The sequence below is a fragment of the Balaenoptera physalus genome (genome assembly GCF_965194825.1).
Source record: "Balaenoptera physalus genome assembly, chromosome: 13".
NCBI lineage: Eukaryota > Metazoa > Chordata > Mammalia > Artiodactyla > Balaenopteridae > Balaenoptera > Balaenoptera physalus.
The window spans coordinates 66,378,767-66,401,673 of record NC_138892.1 but is presented as its reverse complement, the minus strand read 5'-3'; the positions used below and the strand labels follow the sequence as shown (position 1 = coordinate 66,401,673).

Sequence of the window (22,907 nt, the reverse complement as noted above, 5' to 3'; positions counted from 1 at the left end):
CTCATTGGCTCAAACTGTGTCATATGGTAAGTAGGCAGGGAAATGTATTTTTCATTGAGCATATCGCTGCCTCCAACAAAATCAGATTTGTATAAACAAGGAATATAAACTGGTATAGAGCTTGCAAGGAGAGAGGTGAAGATCGATTTCAGGAAGGGGAAGGTATGGGCCGTAGGTGGAAAAAGAGGAGCAATGGTTTCTTGTTGCTTCTGCCAAATATTCTTTTCTTGACCAAACTTCAGTCAAGTTCCTGAATCTTCTCTTAGGCCCATCTGTGCACTTATTGTATAATCCAGTTTTTTTTTTTATATAAGTACATTTTTAATTTATTTATTTATTATTTATTTTTGGCTGTGTTGGGTCTTCGTTTCTGTGCAAGGGCCTTCTCTAGTTGTGGCAAGCGGGGGCCACTCTTCATCGCGGTGTGCGGGCCTCTCACTATCGCGGCCTCTTTTGTTCGGAGCACAGGCTCCAGACGCGCAGGCTCAGTAGTTGTGGCTCACGGGCCCAGTTGCTCCGCGGCATGTGGGATCCTCCCAGACCGGGGCTCGAACCCGTGTCCCCTGCATTGGCAGGCAGATTCTCAACCACTGCGCCACCAGGGAAGCCCCTATAATCCAGTTTTTGCATGAACCCCGCTAAGTCAGCTTAGCAAGAACCCCTCTCAAAATCTGATCACCTTCCATATCTGATTGGATTCCTCATCCTCCATCATCCCCCAGGTGATGTCTGATCACCATGGTGTGTCTTCAGCAAGAATCCTGTTAGGTCAGTTTAGCCAGAATTCCCCTTACCGCTATGTTTTCTCTTGGTAATTTTCCATCCACTGACCGGCACCCTGTTCCTTGACTCTAAATTCCCAGTTACCTTGCTGTATTCAGACTTGAACCCAATCTCTCTCCCCCACTGGAAGACCCCATTGGTGCAGCTGTCCCTCCACACCTATCACCATTGCCCACCTTGAACAAAGTCTGCCTTACTGTCTCCAACCAGTGTCATTCAATAATTTTTTCTTTACCATTTCTTATTCTAAAGACTCAGTGGGCTGACTGGGACCAGCAGTTGTGCAGGTGGCTAGACAGCAGCAGGGGCATCAGCCTTCCTCACAGGAGAAGGAGGAGAGAGAAGTGGAGATGGCAGAGAGCTCGAAGGTCGCCAGCCTCCCTCCACGTTGCAGGGCATGCCCCCCATTCACCCAGTTCAGAATCTCTCCTCTCCCCAGCATCGTCTTTATAACTTCACCTGCTTAAAGTCTGCCCTCGCTTGCTTCCTTCTGCTGCAGGCGAAGCTCAACCAGGCAGTCCCTACAAAGAAACCCGCCCTAAAAAAAGTGTCAGAATCGAGGAGGGCTTCATGGAAGAGGTAACACAAGCACTAAACCCGCCACTTTAAAAAGTGTCCTCTAACCCCTTATGTGCATGCCTTGTGTGTGTGTGTCTAGGGCTGCGGAAGGGGACGTCCTAAAGCAGGATGAGGGCAGGTTCTGTGTCTGATGCACTTTTTACCCTCGGCATCTATACAACCCCTGTGCTCAAAGAATAGCTGAAAATGGCTTTGGCTGCCGGCTCTTTCCGCCTTCCTCTTCCTCTGGAAACTTGAGCCTTTCCCAGCGTTTCTGGAGGACTCAATCACTCCACTGGACCTGCCTCAAGCCCCGAGAAGCGCTGCTCCACCCCGAACCCCAGCCCCCAGCTCTCTGCCGCCCTCTCCCGGCGCCGTCAGCAGGGCCGCGAAGAGCGCACGCGCGGGCTCACGCCGGCATCCCCCGGCCACCTTGCGTTCTGCGCATGCGCATCGAGTGCGGGCAGTTTTGAAGACCCAAGAGGAAGGTAAAGCCGCTGAAGCGGGCAGGTGGCTGGCGGTCCGGCCCGTGAAGGAGCTGCCGGGAGCTCGTTCCCTGCAGGTCTGGAGCCTTCGGCATTTGCTCTCTCCTGGGCGACTCTGGTGGGCTCGGAGCGCGCTTTTTGTCAAGGGGCGTGACCTGAGCCCGCCTCCTGGGTCTGGGAGTGGAGGGGGATGGGGAATCTTTGAGGCCTGTTATTAATTTGGTGCCTGTTGATTGTTGGGGAGGTTTTCTCGAGGAGGGCACAGAGTTTGCAAATAGCGGACAGGAAGGGGTGAAGCTGGACCACGTGGGAGCTGGGGTGACCCGAGCCCTGGGACTGCGAGGAGCTGGCGGCCCCGTTTCTCCGGCTGTGTGTGTCCCGAGTCGGAGGGGGTTAGGGAGCAGTGCTACAAAATGAGGAGCCTGGTAGAAATTGTGCAGGTGTTTGGGATCACATTCAGGACGGCAATTTGGTCATTTTTGTGTTATCACTTTTCTCATAGAAAGATGCACGGCCACCTATACACGCACTCACTTGCCTCTTTGCACCCTAGGACATGACACAAGTGGCACATCCTGGCCATGGGGTCCCAGCAGTCCGCCCATGCTCACCCCCGTTCTTGCAAGCGGAAGAAAGCAGATGACAGGAAGGATTTGCTGGCTGAACGGGAGCAGGAAGAAGCCATTGCTCAGTTCCCATATGTGGAGTTCACAGGGCGAGATAGCATCACCTGTCTCACATGCCAGGGGACAGGCTACATTCCAACAGGTGAGAGTCTTTGGTTATCACGGGAAGGATGATTCCCCAAGGAGAATTCCAAGATACCCGGAGGGCTTCTCCGGTCTCCCAGACAGAACTTTTCTCCTAGGCGGCAATACCACAGTCATAGGCCATGCCCTGAGCAGGAGCCAGCTGAGCTGACTTGATAAACTTGGGCAGGTTCCACAACTTCTCTAGGTTTCCCAATATTTGAAAGCCTTGCTTTTCTTCACTTCCACTCTTGTTCGTTGTTTCCTTGGTTTGGAACATTTGGTTTGCTCTAGATTGTGGGATTTGTTGACAGGCACATTTCTTTATTGCTCTCACTCATAAGGCCTGGCATGGCTTTGTGGGGGAGGAGCAGACACCATCTTGGAAGCTTCTGTTCAAGGAAGCAGGTAGTGAATCATAAACCTAAGATCTGAAAAACAAATCAAGTGGGGGGAGAAAAACATGCACAGGAGTGGAGCCTGGATTGGGTACAGAATCATCTGTCACTAAGTTGGCTCTCAAAAAGTCTTAACAGTGTAGATGGAGGGTCACAGAGGTTTAGAGCTGGTAAGAACCTTAGAAACCATTTAATCCAAAGCCTTCATATTACAGATGAGGACACAGTGGCCTAGAGAGGCAATGACTTCCCCAAGGCTATGCAGCAGCTGAAAGCCATGCAGCAGCTCAAGGCCATTCAGTAAAGCCAGAACAAGATCCTAGATTTCTCAACTTCCACGTCACTGCCCTGGGAGCACTGATAGATGTTTTGTAATTTGTAGCACTCTCTACATATTTACTTGTTTCTTGTTCATTAGACCCCAAATATAAAACTGGTATCTTAGAAACGTCTAATTCCAGACAAGTATATTTGTGACAGGCTACTGTGTATGTGATGGAAAGTACTGCAACACATGGGGTTTATTTTACCAAAATTGTTGTTTGTTTCTTTTCTAGAGCAAGTAAATGAGTTGGTGGCTTTGATCCCACACAGTGATCAGAGATTGCGTCCTCAGAGAACGTGAGTCACCTGCGTCTCTCCTGTTAATGCCTACAGTTGTCCCTAGTCCCTTTTTCTGTGTATGAATGCCAGTTAACTTCTTGAAAACGTTATCTGTTTCTGTAAATTCCCCACTTCCTTTAATACTGTCTGCTCAAGCAAGATGTCTCTGCCCCCATCACAATCTGGGGAAGGGAACTTGAAGCTAGAAATGTTTTGAGGACAGAGAGCCAAATGAAGGAACTTGAATCGGAAGGAATTGGAGGAGAGGGTGTCCTGGGAGGTGAAGAGATGTTTCTGTCCATACAATTCCTCTCATCAGCTTCTCTTCCTAGACTGCAGACAGCATTCAGATGGGTTTGTGAACATGCTCCACTTATTCGCGCCTGGTTTGTGATTCCTTGCTCTTTTCACTTTCTTGTCCCTCCCCGCCTCATTCCTGGTTTTGCATTTAATCTTGACTGATTGGACCTTGATATCTGACTGCCTGGGTTGGTCATGTGCTTTGTCCTTTGCAGTAAGCAGTATGTCCTCCTGTCTGTTCTGCTCTGTCTCCTGGCATCTGGTTTGGTGGTTTTCTTCCTGTTTCCACATTCGGTCCTCGTGGATGATGACGGCATCAAAGTGGTGAAAGTCACATTTAATGAGCAGGACTCCCTTGTAATCCTCGCCATCACGGTAAGATTAGGGCCTCCCTTCCTGGGTTGTGCACCTGTGAGTCTTGTACCCAGGACCCTTACACGTGTTTCCTCTCTTGCCCTGATGCAGGCCACCCTGAAAATCAGGAACTCCAACTTCTACTCTGTGGCGGTGAGCAGCCTGTCCAGCCAGGTTCAGTACATGAACAACGTGGTTGGGTCATACGTGACAACTAACATCTCCCTCATTCCACCTCGGAGCGAGCATCTGGTATGCCATCCTTTTAGGATCCTGGTCCCGTGGGCCTGAGAGAAGAGTAGGCGCTGTGGAATGCTGTCACCTCATTACTTTCCTCTTCCTCTCCTCATTTCCACTTGTAGCAACTGGTTGATGAGGAAGACCTGATGAGCTCTGTAATTATGAAAAATTAGGGAAAAAAATCAGCTAGCATTTAAGTGTTACAGGAACAAAAGAATTTGTCGGAGAAAGCAATTTGCCAGCAATCGAGAAGAGGCCATGTGGTCCATTGGCCTCTCAACAGGGAGGAGGTGGGAAGATTTGTTAGAGGCTCATCATCTGGGTCAGGGACAGTCTTGGGGAAATATTTTGTATGTGATAGAAGAATGCTCTCAGGTCCTTGGGTTGCTGATAATAGTACTGTTCTTTGTCAAGACTGCTTAGCCACAGACTGACTCTGGTGTCTTATTTTCAGGTGAATTTTACCGTGAAGGCTGAGATGGGAGGACCATTTTCCTATGTGTAGTAAGGACAGTGTTCTCTACATGTGTGCTTTTTACTGGATGAAAGGGATTCAGAGTTGAGCTCAATTGTTGGGGGCCGATCCTGCCTTAAGTTCCAGCCTTGGGCCTGTGGGTTCCCTAGCTTTGGCCATCTTGAGGTTTACTTGGAGGATGTGGTATTTGATATGTGACTGAAGTGCTCAAATTTCTAAAAGAGAACATTAGGCCACTAGAAACATTTCCAAGCTGCAGCATTTTGTGATGGGTATGAACAAACAAAAAGATGGTGATGTGGGAGGATGGAAGGACACTTGTGGGGACTCGGAACTGGTAAGCCAGGGCAGCACTTAGGCCAGAAGGGCGGGTGTGGGGCAGGGGAGGTACCCAAACGGGGCTGACTGCTCCTCAGTTTGACAGTGTAACTCAGCACCCCTGCTGATTCGCCTTTTTTTTAAAAACAAAAAACAAAAAACAAAAAAAATGACCATTTCTCTATTTGCTGTTTGGCAGCTTCTTCTGCACGTTACCCGATGTCCTGGTGCACAACATAGTGGTCTTCATGCGGTACGTTGCTCATTTCCCTGTGTCCAGGGCCTTTGTGTTTGAGCCTGGACCGTCAGGCCACGTGAGCTGGCCACCTTTGCTCGGGAGAGCCTGTGGGGCCCACAAACCAAAGAGGGGATGCCCAGTACCTTACAGGCACAGACACGGCAGAGCCTTGCTGTCCTTTAGATACAGTGTCCAAATCCCTGTCACAAATCACCAGGGTCACAGTGAACGGTTAGATGTAGAATTTTCTCCATGAAATGGGGTCGAGTTATGTGATCCCTTTAGAATCCTGATGGAACTAGTAAAGAAAAGAAAAGCTTTCTCAAGGCATAAGCCCTGGGCATCTGGCCAGACTTACTCTGTAGCCACACAAATTACCACATGTCATGGACCGGTAGGGTAATTTCTAGAACCATGACTGTTAAATTTGCAAGTGACAAGGTTCTGCTGCAGACATTTGAAATAGTAGGGTTAGAGCAGGGTTTCTTAGCCTTGGCACTATTGACATTTTGGGCCAGACAGTTATTTGTTGCCAGGGGCTGTTCTGTGCATTGTAGGACGTTTTACAGCCTGGCCTCTACCCACTAGATGCCAGTAACACCACCTCCTCCCCCACTCAGCTGTAACAACCCCAAATGTTTAGACGTTGCCAGAAGTCTCCTGTGGGTTAAAATTGTCCCCGGTTTAGAACCACATATTTAGAGGGTCAGCTCAGGGCACAGTGTCTCTGGGGATGTGGAAAGATCCTCTGACTTCCTGGTTGTGTAACCATGAAGATATGTATCTAGGACCTGTGGATATTACTGCCTGAGCTTGCAAGAAATTACTTGGGCAACCTTTCTTACTTATTTCATCTCAGAAACAATTAATTCTCATTGGTTTTCCTTTCCCTAGAACTTCAGTGAAGATTTCCTACATTGGCCACATGACCCAGAGCTCCTTGGAGACACATCACTATGTGGATTGTGGAGCAAATTCCACAGCTGTTTAGAAACTGCTCGTGGTTCTTCCATGGCAGCACCTGTCAGAAGAGACACAGCATCTGTTCCCAGGGCCTGAGCCCTGTACCTACCCCAGGGGGTAGAACCAGAGGAGAAATTGGTTCTCTCAGTCCCCAGCAGACATCCTCCTGCCACTAGGGAGGAAAACTCCTCTCTATAGCGCCATTTACTTTTCTCAGAACCAGCAGGATCACTGCCTAGTGCCTAGCCTATGCCCAGCAAATAATAGGCACTCAAAGAAGGTTTGAAGAGTTTAACTGAGATCTTTTCAGCTGTTCTTGGGGCATTATCAATTAAAATCATACCATGGTTCTAGGGTATCAGACGATAGAGTGATCCAGAAATAGGACGGTCAGTGCAGTTGCAGAACTATTTTCGGGGCCTCATCACAGAAGAGGCAGCAGGGAGGGAGCATTTGAATACATTAAAGAAGAAAGCACAGACCATTCAATATGTCAAGTTTTTTCATCTGCTTCCAAATGCCTAGGAACTTTATTAAAGAAAAAAAATAACTTTTTTTTCCTGTAGAAAGTTAAAACTGTTTTTACCAAGAGTCTGTGGGGTCTGATTTACCCTTCATCCATTGGCTGGAACATGGATTGGAGAATTTGGTAGAAAAATAAACCCTGCTTTTGATTCATCTGTGTCTCCTCTGATTGCCTGGATGTCTCAGTAGGCACCTCTGGGGGACCGTAGAACAGTTGCCTGTGAAGTGTATCAGCACAGGATGGGAAGGGAAGAGAAGAAGCCCTGCTTGTACTGTCCCCATGAGCTGCTATCATAGTCCGTCTGCCTCTGATGGTGACATGCTGGCCTATCGCTGTTCTAGAACAGAGCACTTAATGCCCCCTGGAGGTTGGACGAGGGAGAGCAGTGATGCCTGAGGAGTGAGAAGCTGCTTCCCTGAGGAGGAATAACTTGCTAATTAAGAGGACCTGGTTTGAAGTTGAAAGTTTCTTGAACTGTCTCCACCCTCTCCACCACCCGAAGAGCAGGCTCCAGCCCCACGATGGCAGGGCATCTAGGGGGAAGCTTGAGTAGTGAGTTTCAGAGGTCCGCTGAGGTGGGCTCCAGCTCCTTCTCCAGCCCTGGTGCCTGGGGAAACCCTAACAGCAACAGGTGGTGGCACGTCTATTTTCTTTTTTGTCTTCATTCACATAGCTTGATTTTCAATATTAATGATCTTTGCACTCTGAATCTTCAGGCTAAGGCTAAATTTCATGGCTGTTTGGCTGTTGCTGACCATGCTTGAGTAACCCAAGAGCTGAGGGTTGAAAGCCGAGTTTCCCTGTTAACCTGGATCCTTTAACGGTCTGTATGTACACGATGTTGATGACTGTTCTGTGTGTAAATGATGGAACGCAACTTGTATGGAAGCAGATGTGCACCATTTTTGAGGACATGCCCTAAACACATGAAGATGTACACATTGCTACATTTTTTTATTTTCCCATTTTCCAAACAGCCTCTAGCATATTTTTCATGTGATTTTGAAGAAGTTACTCCTATTGGTACTTCAGTTTTGAATAGTTTTTTGTGACCATGTGCTTCAGTAGCATTTCTTGCTTCTCAATGTTATCTTTATTTTTTTTATTTTAGAACTTTCAAATTGTTTACTCATTTTTTTTTTAATTGGGTTATAGTTGTTTTACAATGTTGTGCTAGTTTCTACTGTACAGCGGAGTGGAGTTCCCTGTGCTATACAGCAGGTTCTTATTATCTGTTTTTTACATATTAGTGTATATATGTCAATCCCAATCTCCCAGTTCATCCCCCCACCCCACCCCTCCGCTTTCCCCCCTTGGTATCCATACATTTGTTCTCTACATCTGTGTCTCTGTTTCTGCCTTGCAAACTGGTTCATCTGTACCATTTTTCTAAATTCCACATATATGCGTTAGTATATGGTATTTGTTTTTCTCTTTCTGACTTACTTCACTCTATGACAGTCTCTAGGTCCATCCACATCTCTTCAAATGACCCAATTTCGTTCCTTTTTATGGCTGAGTAATATTCCATTGTATATATGTACCACATCTTCTTTATCCATTCATCTGTCGTTGGTCATTTAGGCTGCTTCCATGACCTGGCTATTGTAAATAGTGCTGCAATGAACTTAGGGTGCATGTGGCATGTGTCTTTTTGAATTATGGTTTTCTCTGGGTATATGCCCAGTAGTGGGATTGCTGGGTCGTATGGTAGTTCTATTTTTAGTTTTTTAAGGAACCTCCATACTGTTCTCCATAGTGGCTGTATCAATTTACCTTCCCACCAACAGTGCAAGAGGGTTACCTTTTCTCCACATCCTCTCCAGCATTTATTGTTTGTAGATTTTCTGATGATGCCCATTCTAACCGGAGTGAGGTGACACCTCGTTGTAGTCTTGATATGCGTTTCTCTAATAATTAGTGATGTTGAGCAGCTTTTCATGTGCCTTTTCTTTGGAGAAACGTCTGTTTAGGTCTTCTGCCTATTTTTTCATTGGGTTGTTTGTTTTTTTGATATTGAGCTGTATGAGCTGTTTATATATTTTGGAGATTAATCCTTTGTCTATTGATTTGTTTGCCAATATTTTCTCCCATTCTGAGGGTTGTCTTTTTGTTTATAGCTTCCTTTGCTGTGCAAAAGCTTTGAAGTTTCATTAGGTCCCATTTGTTTATTTTTTTTTTATTTCCATTACTCTAGGAGGTGGGTCAAAAAAGATCTTGCTGTGATTTATGTCAAAGAGCGTTCTTCCTGTGTTTTCCTCTAAGAGTTTTTTTTTTTTTTTTAATTATTTATTTATTTATTTATTTTATTTATGGCTGTGTTAGGTCTTCGTTTCTGTGCGAGGGCTTTCTCTAGTTGCGGCAAGTGGGGACCACTCTTCATCGCGGTGCGCGGGCCTTTCACTGTCGCGGCCTCTCTTGTTGGGGAGCACAGGCTCCAGACGTGCAGGCTCAGTAATTGTGGCTCACGGGCCCAGTTGCTCCGCGGCATGTGGAATCTTCCCAGACCAGGGCTCGAACCCGTGTCCCCCGCACCGGCAGGCAGATTCTCAACCACTGCGCCACCAGGGAAGCCCCCTCTAAGAGTTTTATAGTGTCAGGTCTTACATTTAGGTCTTTAATCCATTTTGAGTTTATTTTTGTGTATGCTGTTAGGGGGTGTTCTAATTTCATTCTTTTACATGTAGCTGTCCAGTTTTTCCAGTACCACTTATTGAAAATGGTGTCTTTTCTCCATTGTATATCCTTGCCTCCTTTGTCATACATAGATGCGTAGGTTTATCTCTGGGCTTTCTATTCTGTTCCATTCATCTATATTTCAGTTTTTGTGCCTGTACCATACTGTCTTGATTACTGTAGCTTTGTAGTATAGTCTGAAGTCAGGGAGTCTGATTCCTCCACCTCCGTTTTTTTCCCTCAAGATTGCTTTGGCTATTCGGGGTCTTTTGTGTCTCCAGACATATTTTAAGATTTTTTTGTTATAGTTCTGTAAAAAAATGCCATTGGTAATTTGATAGGGATTGCATTGAATCTGTAGATTGCTTTGGGTAGTATAGTCATTTTCACGATATTGATTCTTCCAATCCAAGAACATGGTATATGTCTCCATCTGTTTGTATCATCTTTAATTTCCTTCATCAGTGTCTTATAGTTTTCTGTATACAGGTCTTTTGTCTCCGTAGGTAGGTTTATTCCTAGGTATTTTATTCTTTTTGTTGCAGTGGTAAATGGGAGTGTTTCCTTAATTTCTCTTTCAGATTTTTCATCATTAGTGTATAGGAATGCAAGAGATTTCTGTGCATTTTGTATCTTGCAACTTTAACAAATTCATTAATTAGCTCTAGTAGTTTTCTGGTGGTATCTTTAGGATTCTCTATGTATAGTATCATGTCATCTGCAAACAGTGACAGTTTTACTTCTTCTTTTTCAATTTGTATTGCTTTTATTTCCTTTTCTTCTCTGATTGCCATGGCTAGGACTTCCAAAACTATGTCGAATAATAGTGGCGAGAGTGGACATCCTTGTCTTGTTCCTGATCTTAGAGGAAATGCTTTCAGTTTTTCACCATTGAGAATGATGTTTGCTGTGGTTTGTCGTATATGGCCTTTATTATGTTGAGGTAGATTCCCTCTATGCCCACTTTCTGGAGAGTTTTTATCATAAATGGTGTTGAATTTTGTCAACAGCTTTTTCTGCATCTATTGAGATGATCATATGGTTTTTATTCTTCAATTTGTTAATATGGTTTATCACATTGATTGATTTGTGTATATTGAAGAATTGTTGCAGATCCCTGGGATAAATCCCACTTGATCGTGGTGTATGATCCTTTTAAAGTGTTGTTGGATTCTGTTTGCTAGTATTTTGTTGAGGATTTTTGCATCCATATTCATCAGTGATAGTGGTCTGTAATTTTCTTTTTTTTGTAGTATCTTTGTCTGGTTTTGGTATGAGGGTGATGGTGCCCCCATAGAAGGAGTTTGGGAGTGTTCCTTCTTCTGCAATTTTTTGGAAGAGTTTGAGAAGGATGGGTGTTAGCTCTTCTCTAAATGTTTGATAGAATTCACCGATGAAGCCATCTGGTCCTGGACTTTTGTTTGTTGGGAGATTTTTTATCACACTTTCAATTTCATTACTTGTGATTGGTCTGTTCATATTTTCTATTTTTCCTGGTTCAGTCTTGGAAGGTTATACCTTTCTAAGGATTTGTCCATTTCTTCTAGGTTGTCCATTTCATTGGCATAGAGTTGCTTGTAGTAGTTCCCTTATGATGCTAAGTGTTTCTGCAGTGTCCGTTGTAACTTCTCCTTTTTCATTTCTGATTTTATTGATTTGAGTCCTCTCCCTCTTTTTCTTGATGAGTCTAGCTAAAGGTTTCTCAATTTTTTAATTTAATTTAATTTTATTTACTTATTTTTTTGAATTTTATTTTATTTTTTATACAGCAGGTTCTTATTAGTTATCTATTTTATACATATTAGCGCAGATATGTCAATCCCAATCTGCTCAAAGAACCAGCTTTTAGTTTTATTGATCTTTGCTAATGTTTTCTGTGTTACTATTTCATTTACTTCTGCTCTGATCTTTGTATTTCTTTCCTTCTACTTACTTTGGGTTTTGTTTGTTCTTCTTCCTCTAGTTCCTTTAGGTGTAAGGTTAGATTGTTTATTTGAGATTTTTCTTGTTTCTTGAGGTAGGCTTGTATAGCTATAAACTTCCCTCTTAGAACTGCTTTTGTTGCATCCCATAGGTTTTGGATCGTCGTGTTTTCATTGTCATTTGTCTCTAGGTATTTTTTGATTTCCTCTTTGATTTCTTCAGTGATCTCTTGGTTATTTAGTAACGTATTGTTTAGCCTCCGTGTGTTTGTGTTTTTTACAAATTGATTGTAATTGATTTCTAATCTCAAAGCATTGTGGTCAGAAAAGATGCTTGACATGATTTCAGTTTTCTTAAATTTACCGAGGCTTGATTTGTGACCCAAGATGTAATCTATCCTGGAGAATGTTCCGTGTGCACTTGAGAAGAACGTGTAATCTGCTGTTTTTGGATGGAATGTCCTATAAATATCAATTAAATCTATCTGGTCTATTGTGTTGTTTAAAGCTTATGCTTCCTTATTAATTTTCTGTCCAGATGATCTGTCCATTGGTGTACGTGAGGTGTGAAAGTCCCCCACTATTATTGTGTTACTGTTGATTTCCTATTTTATAGCTGTTAGCAGTTGCCTTATGTATTGAGGTGCTCTTATGTTGGGTGCATATATATTTATAATTGTTATATCTTCTTCTTGGATTGATCCCTTGATCATTATGTAGTGTCCTTCCTTGTCTCTTGTAACATTCTTTATTTTAAAGTCTATTTTATCTGATATGAGTATTGCTATTCCAGCTTTCTTTTGATTTCCATTTGCATGGAATATTTCTTTCCATCCCCTCACTTTCAGTCTGTATGTGTCCCTAGGTCTGAAGTGGGTCTCTTGTAGACAGCATATATATGGGTCTTGTTTTTGTATCCATTCAGCAAGCCTGTGTCTTTTGGTTGGAGCATTTAATCCATTCACGTTTAAGGTAATTATCGATATGTATGTTCCTATGACCATTTTCTTAATTGTTTTGGGTTTGTTTTTGTAGGTCCTTTTCTTTTGTGTTTCCCACTTAGAGAACTTCCTTTAGCATTTGTTGTAGAGCTGGTTTGGTGGTGCTGAATTCTCTTAGCTTTTGCTTGTCTGTAAAGCTTTTGATTTCTCCGTCAAATCTAAATGAGATCCTTGCCAGATAGAGTAAATCTTGGTTGTAGGTTCTTCCCTTTCATCACTTTAAGTATATCATGCCACTCCCTTCTGGCTTGTAGAGTTTCTGCTGAGAAATCAGCTGTTAACCTTATGGGAGTTCCCTTGTATGTTATTTGTTGTTTTTCCCTTGCTGTTTTCAATAATTTTTCTTTGTCTTTAATTTTTGCCAATTTGATTACTATGTGTCTTGGTGTGTTTCTCCTTGGGTTTATCCTGTATGGGACTCTCTGCGCTTCCTGGACTTGGGTGGCTGTTTCCTTTCCCATGTTAGGGAAGTTTTCGACTATAATCTCTTCAAATATTTTCTCGGGTCCTTTCTCTCTTCTCCTTCTGGGACCCCTATAATGTCATTGTTAGTGTGTTTAATGTTGTCCCCAAGGTCTCTTAGACTGTCTTCATTTCTTTTGATTCTTTTTTCTTTATTCTGCTCCGTGACAGTGATTTCCACCATTCTGTCTTCCAGGTCACTTATCCGTTCTTCTGCCTCAGTTATTCTGCTATTGATTCCTTCTAGTGTATTTTTCATTTCAGTTATTGTATTGTTCATCTCTGTTTGTTCTTTAATTCTCCTAGGTCTTTGTTAAACATTTCTTGCATCTTCTTAATCTTTGCCTCCATTCTTTTTCTGAGGTCCTGGATCATCTTCACTATCATTATTCTGAATTCTTTTTCTGGAAGATTGCCTATCTCCACTTCATTTAGCCGTTTTTCTGGGGTTTTATCTTGTTCCTTCATCTGGGACATAGTCCTCTGCCTTTTCATTTTGCTATATATCTGTGATTGTGGTTTTTGTTCTGCAGCCTGCAGGATTGTATTTCTTCTTGCTTCTGCTGTCTGCCCTCTGGTGGATGAGGCTATCTCAGAGGTTTGTGCAAGGTTCCTGATGGGAGCGACTGGTGGTGTATAGAGCTGGGTGTTGATCTGGTGGGCAGAGCTCAGTAAAACTTTAATCCACTTGTCTGCTGATGTGTGGGGCTGGGTTCCCTCCCTGTTGGTTGTTTGGCCTGAGGCAACCCAGCACTGGAGGCTATAGGCTTTTTGGTGGGGCTATCCAGGAGGGCTCATGCCAAGGAGTATTTCCCAGAAATTCTGCTGCCAGTGTCCCTGTCCCCGCGGTGAGCCACAGCCACCCCCTGCCTCTGCAGGAGACCCTCCAACACTAGCAGGTAGGTCTGGTTCAGTCTCCTCTGGGGTCACTGCTCCTTCCCCCCTGGGTCCTGGTGCACACACTACTTTGTGTGTGCCCTCCAAGAGTGGAGTCTCTTTCCCCCAGTCCTGTCGAAGCCCTGCAATCAAGTCCTGCTGGCCTTCAAGGTCTGAGTCTCTGGGGATTCCTCCTCCTGTTGCCAGACCCCCAGGCTGGGAAGCCTGACATGGAGCTCAGAACCTTCACTCCAGTGGGTGGACTTCTGTGGTATAATTGTTCTCCAGTTTGTGAGTCACCCACCCAGCAGTTATGGGATTTGGTTTTATCATGATTGTGTCCCTCCTACCGTCTCACTGAGACTTCTCGTTTGTCTTTGGGTGTGGGGTATCTTTTCTGGTGAGTTCCAGTGTCTTCTTGTTGATGATTGTTCAGCAGTTAGTTGTGATTCCGGTGCTCTCACAAGAGGGAGTCAATGTTAACTTTAAATGCAGCTATGATATTCAAATGAGAGCAGTTAAATTTTTTAAACATACAGCAGTAAGTCTGATCTAATAATGCTACGAACTCTCTTACCTGTTTATATTCTCAGCATCCCATACTGCACTTCGGGATGCTCTGCGTAGTTGTATCATGCTCTCTGTTAATTCTTGAACAAATACATAGAATTTGCTCTCAACAACACCAAAACAGAAAGGGGAAGTGGTTGGCTCCGGTATCATTGCTATCACCATTGTATTTGTACCAGATTGAGATTTGGAAGGAGTGTGTTTCTTTTTTAAATTTTATTAAAGTATAGTTGATTTACAATTTGTATTAATTCTTGCTGTGCAGCAGAGTGATTCAGTTATACATATATTGCGTGGGCCAAAAGGTTCATTTGGTTTTTTCCGTAAGATGGCTCTAGTAGCACTTAGTTGTCTTTAACTTCATCTGAAACAATTTTGTTAGATTGTATGTGACAGCTGTCATGTCAGCATGCATTTAAAAAAACACATCAATCTTGATGAATTTTTGTGTAGCCATTTTAACACTGAAGATGGGGGGGAAAACCCCAACATTTTAGGCATATTATGCTTTATTATTTCAAGAAAGGTAAAAACGCAACTAAAACCCAAAAAAAGATTTGTGCAGTGTATGGAGAAGGTGCTGTGACTGACTGAACACGTCAGACGTGGTTTGCGAAGTTTCTTCTCGCTGGATGATGCTCCACGGTCGGGTAGACCAGTTGAAGTTGACAGCGATCAAATTGAAACAATAATCGAGAACAATCACCTTTATACCATACGGGAGATAGCTGACATACTCAAAATATCCAAATCAAGCATTGAAAATCATTTGCACCAGCTTGGTTATGCTAATCACTTTGATGTTTGGGTTCCACATAAGTGAAGCAAAAAAAAAACACTTTGTTGACCATACTTCTGCATGTGGTTCTCTACTGGAACCTAATGAAAATGTTCCATTTTTAAAACAAATTGTGGCGGGCGATGAAGAGTGGATACTGTACAGCAATGTGGAACAGAAGAGATCGCGGGGCAAGCAAAATGAACCACCGCCAACCACACCAAAGGCCGGTCTTCATCCAAAGAAGGTGATGTTGTGTATATGGTGGGGTTGGAAGGGAATCCTCTATTATGAGCTCCTTCCAGAAAACCAAACGATTAATTCCAACAAGTACTGCTCCCAACCAGACCAACTGAAAATGGCATTCGACTAAAAGCATCCAGAATTAGTCAACAGAAAATGCATAATCTTCCATCAGGATAATTCAAGACTGCATGTTTTTTTGATGACCAGGCAAAAACTGTTACAGCTTGGCTGGGAAGTTCTGATTCATCCGCCGTATTCACCAGACATTGCACCTTCAGATTTCCATTTATTTCAGTCTTTATAAAATTCTCGTAATGGAAAAAATTTCAATTCCCTGGAAGACTGTAAAAGGCACCTGGAACAGTTCTTTGCTTAAAAAGATAAAAACTTTTGGGAAGATGGAATTACGAAGTTGCCTGAAAAATGGCAGAAGATAGTGGAACAAAAGGGTGAATACGTTGTTCAATAAAGTTCTTGGTGGAAATGAAAAATGTGTCTTTTATTTTTACTTAAAAAACCAAAGGCACTTTTTAGCCCACCCAATATATATTCTTTTTCATATTATTTTCCATTATGGTTTATTACAGGATATTGAATATAGTTCCCTGTGCTATACAGTAGGACCTTGTTGTTTATCCATCCTGTATATAATAGTTTGCATCTGCTAACCCCAAACTCCTGATCCTTCCCTCCCCCCCCCCCTTGGCAACCACAAGTCCATTCTCTTTTTCTGTGAGTCTTTTTTTCTGTTTTGTAGATATGTTCATTTGCATCATATTTTAGACTCCACATATAAATGATATCATATGGTATTTTTCTTTGTCTGACTTCACTTAAACTCTAGGTCCATCCATGTTGCTGCAAATAGCATTATTTCTTCTTTTTTATGGCTGGGTAATATTCCCATATATTCCATGTGAGATACACACACACACACACACACACACACACACACACACACACAGATATCACGTCTTCTTTATCCATTCATCTGTTGATGGACATTTAGGTTGTTTCCACACCTTGGTTATTGTAAATAGTGCTGCTATGAACATAGGGGTGCATGTATCTTTTGGAATTATAGTTTTGTCTGGGTATATGCCCAGGAGTGGGATTGCTGGATCATATGGCAACTCTATTTCTAGTTTTTTGAGAAACCTCCATACTGTTTTCCATAGTGGCTGCACCAATTTACATTCCCACCAACAGTGTAAGAGGGTTCCCTTTTCTCCACACCCTTTCCAGCATTTATTATTTGTAGACTTTTTAAAGATGACCATTCTGACCAGTGTGAGGTGGTACTTCATTGTAGTTCTGATTTGCATTTCTCTAATAATTAGTGGTGATGAGCATATTTCCTTGTGTCTATTGGCCATCTGTAAGTCTTTTTTGGAGAAATGTATATTTAGGTCTTCTGCCTAATTTTTGATTGGGTTGTTTTTTTGTTGTTATTTAATTGTATGAGCTGTTTATATATTTTGGAAATTAAGCCCTTGTCAGGTGCATCATTTGCAAATATTTTCTCACAGTCCATAGGCTGTCTTTTCATTTTGTTTCTGGTTTCCTTTGCTGTGCAAAAGCTTATAGGTTTAATTAGGTCCCATTTGTTTATTTTTGCTTTTATTTCTAGTGCCTTGGGAGACTGATCTAAAAACATTGGTACAATTTATGTCAGAGAATGTTTTGCCTGTGTTCTCTTCTGGGAGTTTTATGGTGTCATGTTTAAGTCTTTAAGTCATTTTGAGTTTATTTTTCTGTGTGGTGTGAGGGTGTGTTCTAACTTCATTGATTTGCATATGGCTGTCCAACTTTCCCAACACCACTTGCTGAAGAGACTATCTTTTCACCATTGTATATTCTTGCCTTGTATATTCTTTGTTGAAGATTTACTGACCATAGGTATGTGGTTTATCTCTGGGCTCTCTATTCTGTTCCACTGATCCATATGTCTGTTTTTGTGCCAATACCACACTGTTTTGATTACTGCAGCTTTGCAGTATTGTCTTAAATCTGGGAGGGTTATGCCTCCTGCTTTGTTCTTTTTCCTCAGGATTGCTTTGGCAATTCTGGATCTTTTATGGTTCCCTGTAAAATTTAGGATTATTTGTTCTTGTTTTGTGAAAAATGTCATGGGTCATTTGATAAGGGATCATATTAAATCTGTAGATTGCTTTGGGTAGTGTGGCCATTTTAACAATGTTAGTTTTTCCAGTCCAAGAGCATGGGATATCTTTCCATTTCTTTGAATCATCTTCAGTTTCCTTTATTAATGTTTTATAGTTTTCAGCATATAAGTCTTTCACCTCCTTGGTGAGGTTTATTCCTAAGTATTTTAATTTTTTTGATGTGATTTTAAAAGAGATTGTTTGTTTACATTCCCTTTCTGATATTTCACTGTTAGTGTAAAGAAATGCAACCAATTTCTGTATCTTAATCTTGTATGCTGCTACCTTGCTGAATTCATTTATCAGTTCTAGTAGTTTTGGTGTGGAGTCTTTAGGGTTTTCTATATATAGTATCATGCCATCTGCATATAATGGCAGTTTTACCTCTTCCCTACCAATCTGAGTACCTTTTATTTCTTGTCTGATTGCTGTGGCTAGGACTTCCAGTACTATGTTGAATAAAAGTGGTGAGAGTAGGCATTCTTGTGCCACATTTTAGCAGGAAGGCTTTCAGCTTTTCACCATTGAGTATTATATTGGCTGTGGGTTTGTCATAAAAACTTTTATTATGTTGAGATATGTTCCATCTATACCCACTTTCATAAGGATTTTTATCATGAATGGATGTTGAATTTTATTGGATGCTTTTTCTGCATCTATTGAGATCATCATATGATTTTTGTCTTTTCTTTTGTTGATGTGGTGTATCACATTCATTTGCGTATTTTGACCCTGTGATGATCCTTGTGACCCTGGGATGAATCTAACTTGATCATGGTGTATGACCTTTTTTATGTGTTGTTGGATTTGGTTTGCTGAGAATTTTTGCATCTATATTCATCAAAGATATTGGCCTGTAGTTTTCTTTTTTGGTAGTGTCTTTGTCTGGCTTTGGTATCAGGGTGATGGTGGCTTCATAGAATGTCTTTGGGAGTGTTCCTTTTCTTCAATCTTTTGGAAGAGTTTGAGAAGGATCAGTATAAACTCTTCTTTGTATATTTGGTAGAATTCGCCTGTGAAGCCATATGGTCCTGGACTTTCGTTTGTAGGGAGTTTTTAAAATTACACATTCTATTTCACTTCTAGTGATCATTCTGTTCAAGTTATCTATTTCTTCTTTTTTTTAATTTATTAATGTGTTTATTTTTTGCTGCGTTGGGTCTTCATTGCTGCACGCAAGCTTTCTCTAGTTGCAGTGAGCAGGGGCTACTCTTCATTGTGGTGCACGGGCTTCTCATTGTGGTGGATTCTCTTGTTGCAGAGCACAGGCTCTAGGCATGTGGGCTTCAGTAGTTGTGGCACGTGGGCTCAGTAGTTGTGGCTCACGGGCTTAGTTGCTCCGCGGCATGTGGGATCTTCCCAGACCAGGGATCGAACCCGTGTCCCCTGCTTTGGCAGGCAGATTCTTAACCACTGCGCCACCAGGGAAGTCCCTCTATTTCTTCTTGCTCCAGTTTTGGTGGGCTGTATATTTCTAGAAACTTGTCCATTTTTTCCAGGTTATCAAATTTATTGGCATATAATTGTGCATAGTAGTCTCGTGGTTTGTGGTATTTCTCTGGCATCAGCTGGGATTTCTCCTCTTTCATTTCTTATGTTTTTATTTGAGTCTTCTCTCTTTTCTTCTTGGTGAGCCTGGCCAGAGGTTTGTCAATTTTGTTTACCCTTTCAAAGAACTGGCTCTTGGTTTTATTGATTTTTTTTAATTGTTTTTTTTAATCTCTGTTTTATTTATTTCCTCTCTGATTTTTATTATCTCCTTCCTCCTGCTAATTTTAGGTTTTTTTGTTCTTCTTTTTCTACTTCTTTTAGGTGGTGGGTTCAGTTGTTTGAGATTTTTCTTGTTTTAAAGAAGGCCTGTATCACTATGAACTTCTCTCTAAGAACTGGTTTTGCTGCATTCCATAGATTTCATATGATTGTGCTTTCATTGTCATTTACCTCAAGGTATTTTTTAATTTCTTCTTTGATTTCATCGTTGACCTATTAGTTTTTTAGTAGCATGTTGTTTAGTCCATGTAATTGGTTTTTTTCTCGTTTCTTTTTCTGTGGTTGATTTCTAGTTTCATCCCATCATCGTCAGAAAAGATGCTTGAAATAATTTCTATCCTCTTAAATTTGTTGAGGCTTGTTGAGACTTGTGCCCTAGTACGTGGCCAATCCTAGAGAGTGTTCCATGTGCGCTTGAAAAGAAGGTGTATTCTGCTTTTTTGGCTGTAATATCTTGAAAATATCAATTAAGTATAACAGTTCTATTGTATCCTTTAGGATCTCTGTTGCCTTATTGATCTTCTGTCTCAAAGATCTGTTCATTGATGTGAGTGGGGTGTTAAAATCTCCTACTATTATTGTATTCCGTCAATTTCTCCCTTTATGTCTGTTAGTATTTCTTTTATGTATTTGGGTGCTCCTATATTGGGTGCATATATGTGGACAAGTGTAATACTCTTCTTGTGTTGATCCTTTTATCATTATATAGTGTCCTTCTTTATCTTTCTTTATAGCCTTTGTTTTAAAGTCTATTTTGTCTGATATGAGTATTGCTACCCCTGCTTTCTTGTCATTTCCGTTTGCATGAAATGTCCTTTTCCATCCTCTCACTTTCTTTTTTTTAATTTTTATTTATTTTATTTTTGGCTGTGTTGGGTCTTCGTTGCTGCACGCAGGCTTTTCTCTGGTTGTGGCGAGCAGGGGCTACTCTTCTTTGCGGTGCACGGGCTTCTCATTGCAGTGGCTTCTCTTGTTGTGGAGCACGGGCTCTAGGCACACAGGCTTCAGTAGTTGTGGCACACAGGCTCAGTAATTGTGGCTCGTGGGCTCTAGAGCACAGGCTCAGTAGTTGTGGTGCATGGGCTTAGTTGCTCCATAGCATATGGGATCTTCCCGGACCAGGGCTCGAACCCGTGTCCTCTGCATTGGCAGGTGGATTCTTAACGACTGTGCCACCAGGGAAGCCCCATCCCCTCACTTTCAATCTATGTGTGTCCTTTGCCCTAAAGTGGGTCTCTTGTAGGCAGCGTATTGTAGGCTCTTGTCCTTTTTATCCAGTCTGCCACTCTGTGTCTTTTGATTGGAGCATTTAGTCCATTGACATTTAAGATAATTACTGATAGATATGTATTTATTGCCATTTTGAACCTTGTTTTCCCATTGATTTTATATTTCTTCCTTGTCCCTTTCTTTTTTTGTTTTTCCTTTTGTGGTTTGATGATTTTTTTTGTAGTATGCTTGTGTTCTCTTCTTTTTGGTTTTTGTGAACCTATTGTATGTTTTTGATTTTTGGATACCCTGTTTTTGAAGTATGTTAACCCCTTCCTATATCTACTAGCTTTAGACTGGTAGTCATACAGGCTTAAACACACTCTAGGAAAAAAAAATCTACATTTTCTTACTGTGCTCCCCCACATTTTATGATTTGATGTCCTCTTTTACATCTTCACGTTCGTCCTTTTGCTGTTCATTGTCATTACCATCACTTTCACAGAAATTTTTTGTTTTGTCTTTCTTTAAATCTGTGTACTGGCTTATTTAAGTGATTTACTTTCCAAATGTGATTTTCTCTTCCCTGTAGATTCTTACTTCTTTTCTATTTAGAGAAGACCTTTCAATATTTCCTTTAGGATAGGTTTAGTATTGCTGTATTCTTTTAGTTTTTGCCTGTGTGAGAAATCCTTTATCTCTTCTTCTATTCTAAATGATAATCTTGCTGGGTAGAGTATCCTAGGTTGCAGATTTTTCCCTTTCAGGACTTTGAATATATCTTGCCGCTCCTTTCTGGCCTGCAACGTTTCAGTAGAGAAGTCAGCTGATAGCCTTATGGGGGTTCCCTTGTAGTTAACTCTTTGTTTTTCTCTTGCTGCCTTTAGAATCCTCTCTTGAACTTTTGCCATTTTAATTATAATATGTCTTGGTGTAGGTCCGTTTGGGTTCATCTTGTTTGGGACCCTCTGTGCTTCCTGTAACTGGATATCTGTTTCCTTCTCTAGGTTTGGGAAGTTTTCAGCCATAGTTTCTTCAAATACGTTTTCAATTCCCTTTTCTCTTTCTTCTCCTTCTGGGATCCCTATTATGCATAGATTGGCATGCTTTATATTATCCCATAAGTCTCTTGTATTGCTTTCATTTTTTAAAATTTGGCTTTCTGTCTGCTGTTCTGATTGGGTGCTTTCCATTATTCTGTCTTCCAGATCGCTTATTTGTTCCTCTGTGTTATTCATTCTGCTGTTCATTGCCTTTAGCTCAGCTTTCCTCTTGGCGAATGAGTTCTCTAGCTTTTCTTGGTTCCTTTTTTATAGTTTCTAGTTCCTTTTTACAGTAATCTGCATTTCTGTCAACAGCCCTTCTTAATTCCTTCAGTATTTTCATTATCTCCTTTTCGAACTCTGTGTCTGTTAGACTGAAGAGATCTGTTTCATTTGTTGTCCTTTCAGGGGAATTCTCCTGATTTTTTAACTGGGAGCGGTTCCTCTGCTTCTTCATTTTACTTATATTTCTGTTGCTTTATGAGTTTAGGAGAAACAGTTATCTACTGTGGTCTTGGAGGGCTATTTATATGTGGGAACATCCCTGTGTAGCCTGCTTGGGTTTAATATTTTTGGTGTGAGGGCTGTTTTTAGTATGGAAGCCTGTCGCATCTTTCCTTAGTGTATGCTGGCTGTTATCCCCTTGATAGGAGGTGTGACTGGCATTGTGATCAGAGCCTGCACTAGATGTTGAGCGAGGCAGCCGCGCAGGGAGAGATTTCAGCCCTGCTTCCTAAGTTGCGTGGCCCCTGGGCTCAGCTGTGATTTCAGCCCCTCCTCTGCACGTGGGCAACCCGCTGGTGGCTGGGGCGTGGGAGCCCACCCAGGCGGCGGCCCACTGAGGTGGTGGCTTGGGTGCGTGCTCCCAGAGCCTGTAGAGGCTGCTATGGCGGCTCCACCCCTCCCTTTGTACACCGCTTAATGGCGCTTCACTTCTATGGCGGGCTCGAGCTTCTTCTGCAAACACCCCCAGTTGCGGCTGTACCACACTCCAGCCCCTTCAGGCTGTCTCCGTGCAGCCAACAGCACTCCTCTCCCCAGGTCTGTTCTCTAAACCCCGCGTTCCAGCCCCCAGCCCCCACACCAGCAGCTGCGCATCTCAGGCTGGAGTGCACAAAGCAGTGGCACAGACCACCTGTGTACGTCTCTCTCTGTTCTGCCTGCCACAAACCAGCTGTGCTCTCCTCTGAGCCTCTGGA

General features: G+C 42.3%; 1 protein-coding gene across 3 annotated transcripts; it reads left to right on the top strand.

Moving 5' to 3' along the window:
* The first annotated feature begins 1,755 nt into the window (after window positions 1-1,755).
* TMEM106C (transmembrane protein 106C) lies at window positions 1,756-7,142 on the top strand. Of its 3 annotated transcripts, none has more exons than XM_082420479.1 (8): window positions 1,756-1,903; window positions 2,380-2,594; window positions 3,531-3,594; window positions 4,092-4,251; window positions 4,342-4,383; window positions 4,925-4,974; window positions 5,463-5,516; window positions 6,396-7,142. In XM_082420479.1, the coding sequence occupies exons 2-8, from the start codon at window positions 2,408-2,410 to the stop codon at window positions 6,490-6,492; spliced, it is 654 nt and encodes a 217-aa protein (XP_082276605.1). In that variant the 5' UTR covers window positions 1,756-1,903; window positions 2,380-2,407; the 3' UTR covers window positions 6,493-7,142. The 3 variants fall into 3 exon arrangements, with proteins under 3 accessions (XP_082276605.1, XP_082276603.1, XP_082276604.1); XM_082420477.1 differs by having other exon boundaries at window positions 4,342-4,482; XM_082420478.1 differs by having other exon boundaries at window positions 1,781-1,903; window positions 2,329-2,594; window positions 4,342-4,482.
* The last annotated feature ends 15,765 nt before the right edge of the window (window positions 7,143-22,907 follow it).

Bases quoted from the DNA above. Each gene is read 5' to 3' on its own strand.
- TMEM106C (XM_082420477.1), top strand. From the start codon at position 2,408: ATGGGGTCCCAGCAGTCCGCCCATGCTCACCCCCGTTCTTGCAAGCGG. The intron at 2,595-3,530 runs GTGAGAGTCTTT...TTTCTTTTCTAG, and splicing joins GACAGGCTACATTCCAACAG to AGCAAGTAAATGAGTTGGTG. The intron at 4,975-5,462 runs GTAAGGACAGTG...GCTGTTTGGCAG, and splicing joins GGACCATTTTCCTATGTGTA to CTTCTTCTGCACGTTACCCG.